This window comes from Hoplias malabaricus, chromosome 10, assembly GCF_029633855.1.
Source record: "Hoplias malabaricus isolate fHopMal1 chromosome 10, fHopMal1.hap1, whole genome shotgun sequence".
Taxonomy (NCBI): domain Eukaryota; kingdom Metazoa; phylum Chordata; class Actinopteri; order Characiformes; family Erythrinidae; genus Hoplias; species Hoplias malabaricus.
Window position 1 is genome coordinate 38,225,936 of NC_089809.1, and position 16,399 is coordinate 38,242,334.

The 16,399-nt window shown below is 43.8% G+C and overlaps 1 protein-coding gene across 3 annotated transcripts in view; it reads left to right on the forward strand.

Moving 5' to 3' along the window:
• The window catches only part of limd1a (LIM domains containing 1a), a 40,321-nt gene extending 23,998 nt beyond the window's left edge, over positions 1-16,323 (forward strand). Inside the window, exons 4-9 of one of the 3 annotated variants that reach the window (XM_066682242.1) lie at positions 3,386-3,453; positions 3,954-4,019; positions 6,486-6,616; positions 10,416-10,467; positions 13,065-13,133; positions 15,233-16,323. In XM_066682242.1, coding sequence (XP_066538339.1) covers positions 3,386-3,453; positions 3,954-4,019; positions 6,486-6,616; positions 10,416-10,467; positions 13,065-13,133; positions 15,233-15,349 — 503 coding nt within the window. In that variant the 3' untranslated portion in view covers positions 15,350-16,323. The remainder of the gene's footprint in view (positions 1-3,385; positions 3,454-3,953; positions 4,020-6,485; positions 6,617-10,415; positions 10,468-13,064; positions 13,134-15,232) is intronic. The other 2 variants (XM_066682241.1, XM_066682243.1) reach the window with 2 other exon arrangements.
• Positions 16,324-16,399: the final 76 nt, after the last annotated feature.

Genomic DNA, 16,399 nt, shown 5'->3' on the forward strand with positions numbered 1-16,399 from the left:
CCACTGAAAATTCTGGCATCATTCAAAGCTGTGATGATACAGACACCTCCGGGTGACTGTCTGTGAGGAGTATGGTGTGTTCTCTCTGTGTCTGTGTGGGTTTCCTCCGGGTGACTGTCTGTGAGGAGTGTGGTGTGTTCTCTCTGTGTCTGCGTGGGTTTCCTCCAGGTGACTGTCTGTGAAGAGTGTGGTGTGCTCTCCCTGTGTCTGCGTGGGTTTCCTCCGGGTGACTGTCTGTGAGGAGTATGGTGTGTTCTCTCTGTGTCTGTGTGGGTTTCCTCCGGGTGACTGTCTGTGAGGAGTGTGGTGTGTTCTCTCTGTGTCTGCGTGGGTTTCCTCCAGGTGACTGTCTGTGAAGAGTGTGGTGTGCTCTCCCTGTGTCTGCGTGGGTTTCCTCCGGGTGACAGTCTGTGAGGAGTGTGGTGTGTTCTCCCTGTGTCTGCGTGGGTTTCCTCCGGGTGACTGTCTGTGAGGAGTGTGTTGTGTTCTCCCTGTGTCTGTGTGGGTTTCCTCTGGGTGACTGTCTGTGAGGAGTGTGTTGTGTTCTCCCTGTGTCTGCGTGGGTTTCCTCCGGGTGACTGTCTGTGAGGAGTGTGGTGTGTTCTCCCTGTGTCTGTGTGGGTTTCCTCCGGGTGACTGTCTGTGAGGAGTGTGGTGTGTTCTCCCTGTGTCTGTGTGGGTTTCCTCCGGGTGACTGTGAGGAGTGTGGTGTGTTCTCCCTGTGTCTGCGTGGGTTTCCTCCGGGTGACTGTCTGTGAGGAGTGTGGTGTGTTCTCCCTGTGTCTGCGTGGGTTTCCTCCGGGTGACTGTCTGTGAGGAGTGTGGTGTGTTCTCCCTGTGTCTGTGTGGGTTTCCTCCCGGTGACTGTCTGTGAGGAGTGTGGTGTGTTCTCCCTGTGTCTGTGTGGGTTTCCTCCGGGTGACTGTGAGGAGTGTGGTGTGTTCTCCCTGTGTCTGCGTGGGTTTCCTCCGGGTGACTGTCTGTGAGGAGTGTGGTGTGTTCTCCCTGTGTCTGCATGGGTTTCCTCCGGGTGACTGTCTGTGAGGAGTGTGGTGTGCTCTCCCTGTGTCTGTGTGGGTTTCCTCCGGGTGACTGTGAGGAGTGTGGTGTGTTCTCCCTGTGTCTGCGTGGGTTTCCTCCGGGTGACTGTCTGTGAGGAGTGTGTTGTGTTCTCCCTGTGTCTGTGTGGGTTTCCTCTGGGTGACTGTCTGTGAGGAGTGTGTTGTGTTCTCCCTGTGTCTGCGTGGGTTTCCTCCGGGTGACTGTCAGTGAGGAGTGTGGTGTGCTCTCCCTGTGTCTGTGTGGGTTTCCTCCGGGTGACTGTGAGGAGTGTGGTGTGTTCTCCCTGTGTCTGCGTGGGTTTCCTCCGGGTGACTGTCTGTGAGGAGTGTGGTGTGCTCTCCCTGTGTCTGTGTGGGTTTCCTCCGGGTGACTGTGAGGAGTGTGGTGTGTTCTCCCTGTGTCTGCGTGGGTTTCCTCCGGGTGACTGTCTGTGAGGAGTGTGGTGTGCTCTCCCTGTGTCTGCGTGGGTTTCCTCCCACAGTCCAAAAACACATGTTGGTAGGTGGATTGGCGACTCAGAAGTGTCCGTAGGTGTGTGTGTGTGTGTTTGTGTTGCCCTGTGAAGGACTGGTGCCCCCTCCAGGGTGTATTCCCGCCTTGCGCCCAATGATTCCAGGTAGGCTCTGGACCCACCGCGACCCTGAACTGGATAAGGGTTACAGACAATGAATGGATGGATGGTTTATTTGGAAATGTTTGGGAGCTGAGCTGTAAACACAAAACACTCATGATTCCAAAAGCTCTGTGACCAATATAGCCATCTACAGTAATTAAACAGTAATATCTTTGTGTGTTTTTGAAGGAGAGCAGGTTTGCGTGCTGCACTCTGGGTTGTGGTGTTAATGTTCTGTGCAAAAGTCTTTACGTTGCATTTTGAACATCTGGCTGTAGACGACTCCTCCTCTGTGTTTGTTAATTTTTCTGTACAATTCCAAATTTAGACCTGAAGTGGACCCACAGACCCCAGAGAAACACATCAGCAAATATTCAATGCTTTTTTTTTTTTATATAAAAGATGTTCCACTGGCGTGAACCCCACCAGGACGTTTGTAGAAAATAGATAAAGGCTCCTTTTGATGACCGTCTTTTTACTGGGTAACTTGTAAGGGTTAACTAACATTACCCTGTGCCCCCCTCCTTACAAAATGTGTGGAATGTTCCCCTTTCCTGTGGGACAGAGGTTGTGTGAGTTGGAGGGGGATTTTTGTGTGTGTGTGTGTGTGTGTGTGTGTGTGTGTGTGTGTGTGTTTCTGCATTTATGTTTATGGAGGAGGGAGATCTGAAAAAGCCCTTATTCAGACAGGAAAGCTCACAGTCAGCTCCTGCCTATGGACTGATGGAAAACAGGGATGAGAGTCTTAGCCCCATGCAGTTTTTATATTGGACTCTGTGCTGTTCACTGTGTCTGGGAAGTATATTCATAAAATATGCTGACAAACGTCGGTAGACACCTGCTCTCTGAGTGTTTCTACTGAAATCAAGGATGGGCTTACACACACACACACACACACACACACACACACACACACTGATTGCATTCAGACACAAACATTTGAGAGGTCAGGTTACTGATGTTGAGTGATTAGTTCATGAATTCCAATCCGACTCAGAATTCAGTCGAATTAGATTAGGTTCTGTGTGAGTGTTCTCCGGGTGCTCCGGTTCCCTCCCACGGTCCAAAAACACACATTGGTAGGTGGATTGGTGACTCAAAAGAGCCCAGAGGTGTGAGTGTGTCGCCTGCAAAGGACCGGCGCCTCCTCCAGGGTGTGTCCGCACCTTGCGCACAGTGATTCCGGTTAGGCTCCTGACCCACCTCGACAATTAATTGATTGATTGATAGATTAGGTTCCGTCATTCCCCAGAATGTAGCTCCACTGCCGACAGCCCAGTGCTGAAGGGTTTATACCCTTCTAACCCACTCTTGATATTTGACAAGACACCTTTAGTCTCTTTTGTGGCTGCTTCAAAGTGTGCCATTGTATGGGCAAAATGTGGCAACACCCCCTGGAGGGGGCACTAGTCCATTGCAGGGCAACACACACTTACACACACTCATACCTATGGAAACTTTTGAGTCGCCAATCCACCTACCAACGTGTGTTTGAAATGGGAGAACCTGGAGGAAACCCATGCAGACACAGGGATAACACACCAGACCCTCACCCGGAGCAGGGCTCGAACCCACAACCCTAGGACCCTGGATAGCGACACTACCTGGTGCGCCACGGTGTCGCCCTGTGTGCAGTACTATTGCATATTTAAAATTTCCCTTATTAACGCCCTTATTAAAATTGTTGGGGATTCTCTGTGTTGCCTGCAGGTCGGAAGCTCAGGGGGAAAGCGTTTTACTATGTCAGTGGGAAGGTGTTCTGTGAAGAGGATTTTCTGGTAAGCCGTCTGCCCATTGGTTTGTTTATAGAGCCACATAAGGGTGGGACTGAACCTCTTTAATTGTGTTTACAGTGGAAGTTTATATCCTACAAGTGTCTTTCTGTGTTCATGTAACGACATGTAAATAACTTCTTATTTTACTGTCAATTTTACATACGTTTTTATAGTAACCTGCAGTGTTATTAAAATATAGCACATTATTATATTATGCTGAGTACCGGGAGCTGACATCCGCTCTTAAGTATTTAATGTGTAGTTAAGTGGTTCTAAAGAAATCCTGAAAAAAAACATTCAGGGTCTAGGAAACAAGTTGGTATCTGTTTTTGCTGGGTTTGTGTGGGAGGTTGTAATAGTTTGGTAATGTTCTGGTTGGTAATGAGTTGCTTGAACAATTTTGAGATGTATATTTAGGTAGACAAAGCTAAACATATTTACACTGTTACTGCCTCCTTCCGCCTTAATGAGCCACCACTGTCTCTCTGTTCTTTCTGAATAAGCAGTACTCAGGCTTCCAGCAGTCGGCAGACAAATGCAATGTGTGTGGCCACCTGATCATGGACATGGTGAGTGGATCTGGACTAAGGATGTTTCTTTTTTTCCCCACAGTTTATTGTAAACAAATATGGTACAACATTAGTACAATATTTACTGTAACACATGCAAGATTTTAATGTAAAAGATGGTGTTGGACTGTGCATTAAACACATGGATATGGCATTGTTTATGTTTAATGACAAATTCAGACCACAGCTTTAGATTTCAGATTAAAAACAAACCTACTTCATTCCTTGGGGGAAAAACATGGCCACCACATAATGTCTTATTTCTCAAAGGTGGGAAAAAACATTTCCAACAGCCTCAGGATAAATGTCTTCAGAGAAGGAGATACCGTGTAGATTCAGAAGGTTTTTTTTTGTAATATCAATATCAGTTTCTTTAATGTGCCCTCATTCCTGACACAAGCGTTCAACTGCTGGTGCTTTCAGTTAAATACGAGCAGCTGGACAAGAGGCCTGGTTGAATGTACTCAGTGCCAAGCATTGGCTAGAGGGATATAAATCCCCGGTAATGGGTTATGGTGATGTGGAGCTGTACAGCTGTGTTCTCTGGAGTGATGGAGCTCCATCCAGTACCTTTGTGTTTACCCATATTTTTAGAAGAATCAGTGGACAAATGGTTGTCCTCAGTCTTTTGGCTGTAAACTGTATCTAGCTGTTAAGGTGCTTGCTTCAGTGTCTGCACCAACATCAGGGATCTTTTTAAAATGACTATGAATGCTGTTATTATTGACTCCAGTAAAAAGACCAGCCCAAACATTAAGCATAAAGAGTGGGCAAAAAAATGTATCCCAGTATATCAGAGTCGACAAGCTAAATAAATGCAAACTCACCCTTCTACTCTTCCTGACGATTACTTTCAATCTTCATTTTATGTCCTAGACTGTGTTTTATGATGCTTTCACCATAATTTTTAGTGGGTGCTTTAAATGCCCATTTATTTCTTTTGGAACGATGACAGCGTGACTTATGGTATTAGGTATTTTCCCATGTCTTTATTTACATTTATAAGGGTGGAACAACCCAGCAGCAAGCTGCATTATCCCCCGAGACACATCTGGAGAAGGCATTGAGAGGAAATGCTTATTTTTCAGAAATGGCCTCAGAAATCCACCACACTCTCACACACAGAAACGACCTCAAAGTTGTAGTGAGGGCAGTTCATCAAAACTGTTCATTCAGAATGTAGGCTATGAGTATGTTTACATTCATAACATAGTCTTATAAGTTACGAAAATCTGATTTAACACTTTCTTTTACAGGAGAGTATTTATCCAGAAATCTAGATCTTTTCATATGGTTTCATTTATCTTCATTTTACATTTTTAATGTTGAAAAGTAGCATTTAATGTTGACTGTTTTCTAGAAAACTTCATGCATTGAAATGTTGATTACTGAATTAAAATTCAAGCCTCTTATGATGCTTTTCCACTGCATGAAACCTACACGACTCGACACGGCTCTTTTGCTTTTCCACTGGCCGAATCTGGTACCTGGCCCCTGGAATCGGGTACGTTTTCAGTCCCAGATCACGCCGGGTTCCAACCGTGCCGAGTAGGTACTAAATGGTGAGGAGTAAACCCTGCAGAGCGCTGATTGGCTAGAGCCAGGTCAATCACCATGGAATTCAGAGCTCATTCAAATCCAGCACAAACTCGCTACTTGTAAAATCTCTTAAATAACACCAGCTTTCACACAACGTCAACTCGTAACTTTACCTCGAGGAGTTTTGAAGAGGTTTATATGCTCCTGGGGTCAGTGGTCCATGTAAATTTCCAGTGAAAGCCGAATATGCAACAAATAAAACTGAATGGAGCAGTGTTCAGCCCAAAAACAAAAACAACACGCGAACACATGATGAGAAAATGATGAGCACCTAACTTTTCCTCTGCCGTTGTTGTGGTTTTTGAAAAGCCAGCGATTCCTGGTAGAGACGGGGTTTTGCAACGGCACCGGATCCATTTTGCAGGGGAGCCCTGCCAGTGGAAAAGCGACAAGCTTTAAGCGAGCTGAGCCGTGCAGAGTCGAGTCGATTAGAGCCAGACCCATGCGGTGGAAAAGCGACTTTAGTCAAGATTGTATGAAATCAGAAGATGGCTGTGATCTGTCTGTGTGCTGTTTCCTCGACCAACTGTACACTCCTTATTATTGTGGATTTCCTTCATCACTGCTAATGTTTAGGGTTCAAACCACTGCAGTTAATTTATGTTTCTCTCAGACAGTGTCAGTGTACAGTATGCTCTATGTAAGGTGTTGGCAAAAATGTAAAGCCTAATATTTATGCATTCCAAATAGTAATCCAGTTTAATATTATAGTACTTATAAATAGGGTGTAAACATGAGTGTAAATTATGTATGGTGTATGCTGACTGAGTGAATACTATGCATACTGCTTTAGCTGGTGGATGCCTGAGCTTTGATTAGATTTCCTGGGTGGTGAATGTAGAGCACTAACATGGCGCTCATCCACAGATTCTGCAGGCTCTGGGCAAGTCCTACCACCCAGGCTGCTTCCGATGTGTCATCTGCAACGAGAGTCTGGATGGAGTGCCTTTTACTGTGGACACTGAGAACAAGATCTACTGTGTTAAAGACTACCACAGGTGTGTGTATGTGTGTGTTCATATATCCATGTATGAGGGGTTAGTGATTAAACACATACTTGGTAAAACACACACGTGTTTTGACTCTTTTTGTGTTTGACTCTGAGATCAAGATTGGCTTCGATTTTTTTAATGTTATGATTAATTTTATGACTGAATGACTAATTTTAATCATTGACAATGGGGAAAAAAACAGCCCAAACCAAGTTTTAAACATTTTGCATATTGACCTAATGAATCGTGGACAAAATGTATCATATCAGAGTATATCACACACTCGGGACTTTAATTAAATTACCTCAGGTTTTCCTTCTGTTACAGATATGAAATGAAAACTAAGATAAAACTCTTAATGCACTTTTAAAATTGACTGAACCTGAACTTGTCACAGTCACACAGCTCCAGCGACCTAGAGGTTGTGGGTTCGAGTCCTGCTCCGGGTGACTGTCTGTGAGGAGTGTGGTGTGTTCTCTCTGTGTCTGTGTGGGTTTCCTCCGGGTGACTGTCTGTGAGGAGTGTGGTGTGTTCTCCCTGTGTCTGTGTGGGTTTCCTCTGGGTGACTGTCTGTGAGGAGTGTGGTGTGTTCTCCCTGTGTCTGTGTGGGTTTCCTCTGGGTGACTGTCCTCTGGGTGGGTTTCCACTGGGTGACCAAAAACACACGTTGGTAGGTGTATTGGTTACTCAAAAGTGTGATGGATTTGTGAGTGTGTGTCACCCTGTGCAGAACTAGCACCCCCTCCAGGGTGTGACTCCACCTTGCGCCCAGTGATTCCGGGTAGGCTCCAGACCCAGTACGACATTATGCATATTGACCTAATGAATCGTGGACAAAATGTATCGTATCAGAGTATATCACACACTCGGGACTTTAATTAAATTACCTCAGGTTTTCCTTCTGTTACAGATATGAAATGAAAACTAAGATAAAACTCTTAATGCACTTTTAAAATTGACTGAAGCTGAACTTGTCACAGTCACACAGCTCCAGCAACCTAGAGGTTGTGGGTTCGAGTCCTGCTCCGGGTGACTGTCTGTGAGGAGTGTGGTGTGTTCTCTCTGTGTCTGTGTGGGTTTCCTCCGGGTAACTGTCTGTGAGGAGTGTGGTGTGTTCTCTCTGTGTCTGTGTGGGTTTCCTCAGGGTGACTGTCTGTGAGGAGTGTGGTGTGTTCTCCCTGTGTCTGTGTGGGTTTCCTCTGGGTGACTGTCTGTGAGGAGTGTGGTGTGTTCTCCCTGTGTCTGTGTGGGTTTCCTCTGGGTGACTGTCCTCTGGGTGGGTTTCCACTGGGTGACCAAAAACACACGTTGGTAGGTGGATTGGTTACTCAAAAGTGTGATGGATTTGTGAGTGTGTGTCACCCTGTGCAGAACTAGCACCCCCTCCAGGGTGTGACTCCACCTTGCGCCCAGTGATTCCGGGTAGGCTCCAGACCCAGTACGACCCTGAACTGGATAAGGGTTACAGACAGCGAATGAATGAATGAAGCTGAACTAAATTGAAAAGTAAAATAAAAATAAATGATAAACAATACTTTGTTAGGAACAATTTCAGGAATGGTATCAAAATGAGAAATGCCACAAAGTCCCAGGAGAAGAGACAGTTTTGTTTTTCTATAACAAGCTTTTGTTAAAAAAAGAAGCCTTTATACAGGACTTAAACAATGATTAGATAATTACATGTCAGCAGTTATTTGCAAAAATTGCAATTGTTAAAACTGATTGCAATTATTCTCCACAGTTTTCAGCCGCCACAATCATGCTTTAGCAGCAATGAACAGAAGGTGCAGTTTCATCAGCTGAGCTGGAGTTAAGGCATGTTAATTTGACCAAAACAAAAATGCATTTATTGAGATGGGGGACATGGGGCTTACTGTATCTTCAGAATTGGATGTGTACGTGTAAGTAACGTTTGTTTATTTGAGTTCAAGCTCTGACACTCATCACAGTTGTTTATGTGGCAATTAATCATTAATAGATCTGTCATAATCTTGGCAAGTGTTTCTTAATATTAACATCAAGACGTTGCCTCTAATTAGAAACAGTTGCGAAATTCTTAATTGTACAGTGTACAAAGACATGCCTTTATTCCATTCCTGCCAGTGAAAACACACACACACTCACATAGAAGTGCACTAGGGGCTGTAAACACACCCAGAGCAACCAACAACCCCTGTGCTGGGGGGTGCAGTTTGGAGTTAAGTGCCACCTCCAAGGGCACCTCAGCCTTATATTGAGGGAGAAGGACTGTGCTGTTCTTTCTTTCCCACTCCCAATTTTCATTTGCCCCCTGCCAGTCGTGGGAATCAAACCAACAACCTTCCAGTCCTAAGCCCTTTTCTCTAACCATTAGGCCACGGCTGCCCCATATTATGTCTGCACTCATTCCAGGAAAATGGAACTGTGAGGATTTACAGCTGACACAAAACAAACAGATGGAAATAATAATCTCATAAATAAAGGAGGTCTTTATCTCCATGACCTTATATAGAGGGACACCCCCCCTCCCCCCTCCTAGTGCTTTCACTGCAGTTTATTGTTGCACAGCGAGTATTTATTATTATACTCTTTCACTTGGCCTGTTAATTGTAATTGTGAATGTTTGTTTTTCAGAAGCAGAGGAAGTGTGTTTGAGTGTGTGTGTAATGGTGTGTCAAGCTTTGACTTGAGTAATGTAGTTAGTGTGTTTTTAAAACCTCAGACGATCAGGTGGTGACCATATGCAGGAAAATATATCCAGGCATGGAGCGAAACGGAACTTTTCTTCTGGTCTGTTTTTCTGCTCTTTTCTGCTCGGGGTTCACGAGGCAGGGAAAGAGCCAACACATCTGCTGCTTGGCCCAGCACCTTTATTTCCTCTCCCCTCCCCCTACCCTTCCTCCTCTTCTTCCATCTCTGTCTTTTCTGAAACAGACCTGGTTTAGTACCTGATTTCTTTTTAGCATTGCTTTGTTTGTTTGTTTTTGACAGTATTGTATTATACACCACTGAGACATGAAGAATCTGAATGTATATCCATGATATCATTATTTTAATAACTACCGACCTCATAATGCACAATATAATCACAATAAAACTGATGAATATATAATACATTTACTCTCAACCTTTTTCCCTAACTGTCAGGATCGCGGGGCGGACGCACTTGCTAAAACACAGTGATTTTAATTAAACAAAAGATATAACAAAACAAAGACAGGCAACTGCGGAAACAACAAGACTAGGAACTTAAACAAAACGACACGACTTGGAATTGGGACAAAACAAAACGACTTAGGAAACACAATGAAACGAAACAACATGACTAGGAAATACAACGACTTGACTCGGAGAAGGAAGGAAACAACGCGACGTGACTGGGAAAGAGAAAGACACAAAACAACACGACTTGGACTTGGAACATAGCAAAACAAATGACCGATCAAAGGAAGTGACACAAGGGAACTTAAATACATGAACAGACGAGACACACCTCAAACAGATAACGAGAGTTAAGGACAAGGAGGCGGAACAAAGGCGGGACATGGGAGGAGACAAGGACAATAACAGACTGAGCCATGTGCAGAGAGAGCACATGGCAGGGAAAACAGGCATGACAGGGCGAGGGCGTGGCACTAACTGTGCCATTCCATCTGGCCTCTGTACATCGATCATTTAAAAGAAAACACTCCTCTCAGTGTTAGTTACGTCTCTGTGACGTGTTTTGACTGATCCTTATAGATTTATCACAGAACTTGAAAATGTTAATACAATTACAATCAAATGTATAAAATTAATACGTTTTGTACGCTCTTCTCATACTTAGGGTCCTTGCTCCAAAATGTGCAGCATGCCACCAGCCAATCCTGCCGTCCGAGGTAAGCCCCAGACTTACACAGTTAAATTCAGATTGTATTTTATAATTCTACCCTCAGCTGGTAATGAATGGGTTTCCACAGCGCAGTGTGGAATCTATGGCTCCCAGGTGTCTTCTTCCAATCTGAGAATGTGTAAACATTTATCTTCAAGAACAAATGGTCTACACTGTGTTTAATCATTGATCTGTGTTACCCTGCCCTACTTACTGATAAGGAGCAGCTCCTGCAGGGGCACCTGGCAGCAGCAGAGCATTAAAATATTCTATTTGCGAGTGCAGTGCTGTAACAGATACTGGAAACCTCGACTAATTTAGCTTTGTGTCTGTAAATGCTGTGCTGTTTAAATGATCTTTTCAAGTCAGTCTGGACTACAAGCCAAATCCCATAAGGTTTTTACATTAAAAACAAAACAAAACAGGTGCTGTGAAATGTCCCAGAAATCTATAGGTGATGTTGTTATGCTGTTATGTTGTTATAAAAGTAACATCCAGGAAGGGCCTAGTCTCCTATGAACAAGGGTGGGGTGGAGGCTCACAAGAAAATAGAAAAATCAGCTATTTCATCATGGGGGGGGGTGATAAAGTAAACTTGGGTTTATGAATTTTAAAAGGAATTTAAAAGGAATTTTAAAGATGGACTTCTTCTGTTCTTACTAGCATTTCACACACTTCCCAATGGAAACGTGTGTGTTTGTGTGTGTGTGTTCTATTAACCTCTTTGATATCATCTGGACAAATCTGGGCACATGACTGTTTTTGGTTCAGTGTTTTGATGTAGGCCCCTATTGTATTAACAATGTTCAGTCTATACTTTTCCTTTATCTATACTTTTACAGCTAGTAGGAGTGGCGGACTCATAATGTGCACTATAATAAATAAATGGGTGGCCAGTGAATCATCCTTCATACTGAAGAGCATGAGAACAGCATCTGTGCTTTATATGTAGATGTGTAAAACTTGTCACGTTATGTTTATCTCCTCCAGCCTCTTCCTTGTCCATCAGTCTATAATTGGAGAAGGCCCCTGTGGAATGCTGCCCCTTCATGAGGGCCCCAAAGGCTAGAGCTGAGGGCAGAGGGCAGGTTATCTAGTACCTGATGAGACCACTGACCAAACGTGAATGGAATGTGTCACACTCGTCTCCAAGGCTGAGTGTCTGTCTAAATAGGAAACTCTCTAATTGTGTGTTCTGAACACAAAGGGTTGAGAATGAAGGTCGTTCTATGTTTAGCTCTTGGGGACAATGTATGTGAGTGCGGTAAAGCATGGATCCTTCAGGAGTTATGCTTCATTCAGGAACTATGTTCTTTTGCAATTAAGCTGAAATGCTGACTGTTTAGTACGTGGATAAACACTCTGAGCCCTAGAAGCTCCTGGAAAGTCAGACATTTGGTGATTGTCATTAGCCAAGCCCCATTTTGGCAATTTGCAATTGTTGTTGTATGTGATTAGTGGTAAAATAAAGTACTGACTTATCATGCTAACGTTACTGCAAACTTTTAACAATTTCAAAACAACAGTTATATATATATATATATAGGGGCAGCAGGTAGTGTCGCAGTGTCACACAGCTCCAGGGACCTGGAGGTTGTGGGTTCGAGTCCCGCTCCGGGTGACTGTCTGTGAGGAGTTGGTGTGTTCTCTCTGTGTCTGCGTGGGTTTCCTCCGGGTGACTGTCTGTGAGGAGTGTGGTGTGTTCTCTCTGTGTCTGCGTGGGTTTCCTCCGGGTGACTGTCTGTCAGGAGTGTGGTGTGTTCTCCCTGTGTCTGCGTGGGTTTCCTCCGGGTGCTCCGGTTTCCTCCCACGGTCCAAAAACACAGTGTTAGGTGGATTGGCGACTCAAAAGTGTCCGTAGGTGTGTGTGTGTGTGAGTGAATGTGTGTGTGTCTGTGTTGCCCTGTGAAGGACTGGCGCCCCCTCCAGGTTGTATTCCGGCCTTGCGCCCAATGATTCCAGGTAGGCTCTGGACCCACCGCGACCCTGAACTGGATAAGGGTTACAGACAATGAATGAATGAATGAATATATATATATATATATACATACATGTGTGTGTATGTATATGTGCACAGTAACAGGTGGAGCCCTTAAGATCTTGTATTTGACCAAAGTCAGGGAGTATTTTGACTGCCTCATGGTCAAGAATGTAATCAAAAATGTAAAATACTGCTATATTGGGATCCCTTCACTTGCCTGAGTAGTGGGAGGCACAGTGCTCCAGTCCTCCACATTTAGTTTTATGACTCATGGTGCATTAATGAGGTGGAGATGTGGATGCTGTTAAATCTTACTTGTGTGGAGGGAAAAAAAAGCATTTTTCAGAAACACCATGTCTAACTGTTTCCTCTTAAAAGTCCCAGTAGTCAAGATGGATTAACAGGACAGTGTCCCAGGGACAGGAGCATTATGAATAAATGATGTTATGAATAAGCGTGTGATAGAAGCTGGAATAAGTGAACATTTGTCATCTGTTTGATGAAGACTAAATATGACCTCGACTGAGAGCTCATCTAGAGGTGGGCTCACTGTGTGTGGGCCTTTGTCAAAGGCCACATGGTTGTTTGCCCATTTTCATTGCACCACCTGTGTGTTCTTTCAGGGGTCTGACGAAACCATTCGAGTGGTCTCCATGGACAAGGACTATCATGTGGAGTGTTATCATTGTGAGGTGAGTCAAACATGGGAGTGAGCGTAAAAAACATTAGTACATCATGTCAAAGCAACATGTTAGACATGTTCAAATTAACAGTGTGAGATTATACTGGTTTAAATCCTAATCGTCTTCAACCTGCAGTTTTATTTTGCCTCATTAAACCAGAGAGGGAAGATGCTCCGAGATATTCAGTGTCATGTACGACTCAGTGTAAGTGCTCTGGCAGAGGTGCGGGAGGTTGACTGACAGCGATCAAAAGAAACAATTTAGTAAAAAGCCAGTGAGCTTGCTGTAAATAAACTTCTCTCAGGTCTCAGCAGTGGCAACTTTAAACGGCTTACATAAGCACTCGGGTGTTATTTTCATCTTGTGTCCTATAAACATCATTTGGATCAGTTAAAAGCTAAGCACCACTTAATGGACCTCCATGAATATTTCACATTATTGTAGTTACTGACAGATATAAGTATGAATTAAAATGAAATTGTCAGTTTTAAAGCAAATTAAGCTGCTAATTTTATTAAATTGACGGAAAAACCCGAGCTCGCTACGGAAATTCTTGAACACTGGCGTGACGTCACTGGTGGACAACAGCTGAACAACGCCACGGTAAAACACCGTTATGACTGACTGTTATGACAGTATCTAGCTAAATAACCAACATTATTCATGACAATAGCCTAGCAATAAGCTAAACTCAAATGTAGAGGTATCGTTATTCTTGTAAATGTGATCGAAGTCGAACTCGAATTCATCCGACACTATAAACCTCCGTAATGCAGCTACGTAGCCGAGTATAATCTGAGCCACCGAGTTTAGCGAGTCAAGCTAACGTTAACTAACACCAACTAAAACAGGCGAAGTGAGTGTCCTTACCCTGTTTACCTCCATGTTACAGAGGCTCTTCAACACCTTTCGTTGGTGTCCTTACATGCCCATATTGTTGGAAAAGCGCCAGTGAAATGAGCTACAGATAACGGAGTGAGCGGATGGTCCTTTCCAAAGTGCCCGTTTAAAGTTGACAAATTTAGTCCATTTTCTGGATATTTTGGGATCTTTGGGCCGTTTGTTCACAGATGTCCCACTGTACATTGAATGATTGCAGCCAAAAACAACACACCTTTTCGTCATTTTGCATTAAATTAAGTGCAGCTTCTAGAGTTGTCCACCATCTACGTCACAGGCAAGACGCCTATTAGAGTTTCCGAACACCGTTGGGGGGGGGGGGGGACCAACGGTCTTTTAAACCTTATTCCTTCAATTAGTAAGAAATAACATGTTTTCTGACGATCAACAAACACAAGTTAGGAACTCAAATTCCACTGTATTTATTTGTTTGACACTTTCATAGAGCTGGTGCTTAGCCTTTAAAAACATGTAGGAATTCAAAAGGCCACACTGAGGCAGTTAACCATTCAGATTAAAATAATCAGATGAGTTTTCTGGGAAACAGACTGAATAATCAGTGCTTTCATTTTTTGTACCTTGAATGCAGCAAAAAAAAAAAATGATGGCCATCTTTGAGCATTAATCATGTGCTAAAGTTTGGGTTCCACTGCTAAAATGACTTGTGTGTCGTCTTTGAGGAGAGAGAAATTGCCCGCTAAGGTTTGGGTCACTGATTGTAAGCTGTTTGGTGTGTTCTCCCTGTGTCTGCATGGGTTTCCTCTGGGCGCTCTGATTTCCTCCGACAGTCCAAACACACACGTTGGTAGGTGGATTGGTCATGTGAAATTGTCCACAGGTGTGAGTGACTGGGTGAGTGTGTGATGTCCTGTAATGGACTGGTGCCCTGTTCAGGGTGTGTTCCTGCCTTGCACCTAATGATTCCAAATAGGCTCCGGACCCACCACAACCCAGAACAGGGTAAAGCAGACACAGAAGATGAAGAAACAAATGAATTAACTCCTTTATAGAGAACAGATTTTAATGCTGGATTAAATAAAACATAATATTTAGTCTTTTCTAAAGTTGTGGCTCATTTTATTTGAGATTTTCCACAACACTTTAAAAGGAATGAAAAAAACCTGCACCGTAAATTCACTGGTACTTTGTTCTCTTTTCCATATAAAGACACAATGTTCTGATTTCAGCTCGTGTTCCTCTCTGTGCAGGACTGTAAAATGGAGCTGAATGATGAAGAAGGACACCGCTGCTATCCACTTGATGGTCACCTGCTGTGCCACACGTGCCACCTCAAACACATCGAGTCCAACTGCCCTTCGGTCTGACACTGACCAACCAGGAGAATCGGTCCCGGATATCTGCCTCCCTCTAGTGGAGGTCCAGAGACATCAGCAAAGTCTAACCCACACACCTGAATACCTGTCAGAACACTCTCAGTTATGATCTATACAGCTCAGGTTCCCCTGGGGTCACAGCATGACTCTCTCTCTCTGTCTGTTTCTCAGTACAGGGTTCTTCTGTAGCCTGATACTTTTTGTTTTTATAGAGAATCTTATCTCACATCTTCATATTTGCTGCATTTCTGCTGCTGTTGATCCTTCTGTGCATGTGAGGTAGAACACAACATGAGAAAGGCAGGCTGGGTGAGCAGAATATTTAAATAAATCCAAGAGTATAAGTAATCTTATGAAATCAAATGAAACGGATGTTTAACTCAGACTCAAGTTTACTCTGAAGTGAAGAAATGGTGTGAACAGTTTTTTAATCGTACATCGTTAAGGACTGGAGTGTTTTAATGGCTGATTACACCTGCTTTTTTTCTGGAGGAGAATAATAGAGTGTGTGTGTGTGTATGTGTGTGTGTGAGAGAGTGATGGACAGATATATACTGAGGGTGGTGCGTCCGTGTGGACATTGCTGTTCGTCATTGTTTGTGGTCATGTCCTGTACATGTCTGTTATTTATCCGTTTGTTCTTCATACATAAATTAGCCAACGAGGATGATGCTGATGCCATATAATGATATGCTGAAGAGAATGCCAAAATATGTCAAATACACTCTTTTAAAGTGTCTTTCTCCATTGTGTACTGGATTATTATGAATTCATGAATTGCTATTGTCTATTACTTTAGTAAATGAATTTGTTATTACTTGTATAACACTCAGTGGTGTTTTTATTTTAGTTTAACAAGTACATCTCATGGGCAGCAGGTAGGTGTCGCAATCACACAGCTCCAGGGGCTTGGAGGTTGTGGGTTCGATTCCCGCTCTGGGTGACTGTCTGTGAGGAGTGAGGTATGTTCTCCCTGTGTCTGTGTGGGTTTCCTCCGGGTGACTGTCTGTGAGGAGTGTGGTGTGTTCTCCCTGTGTCTGT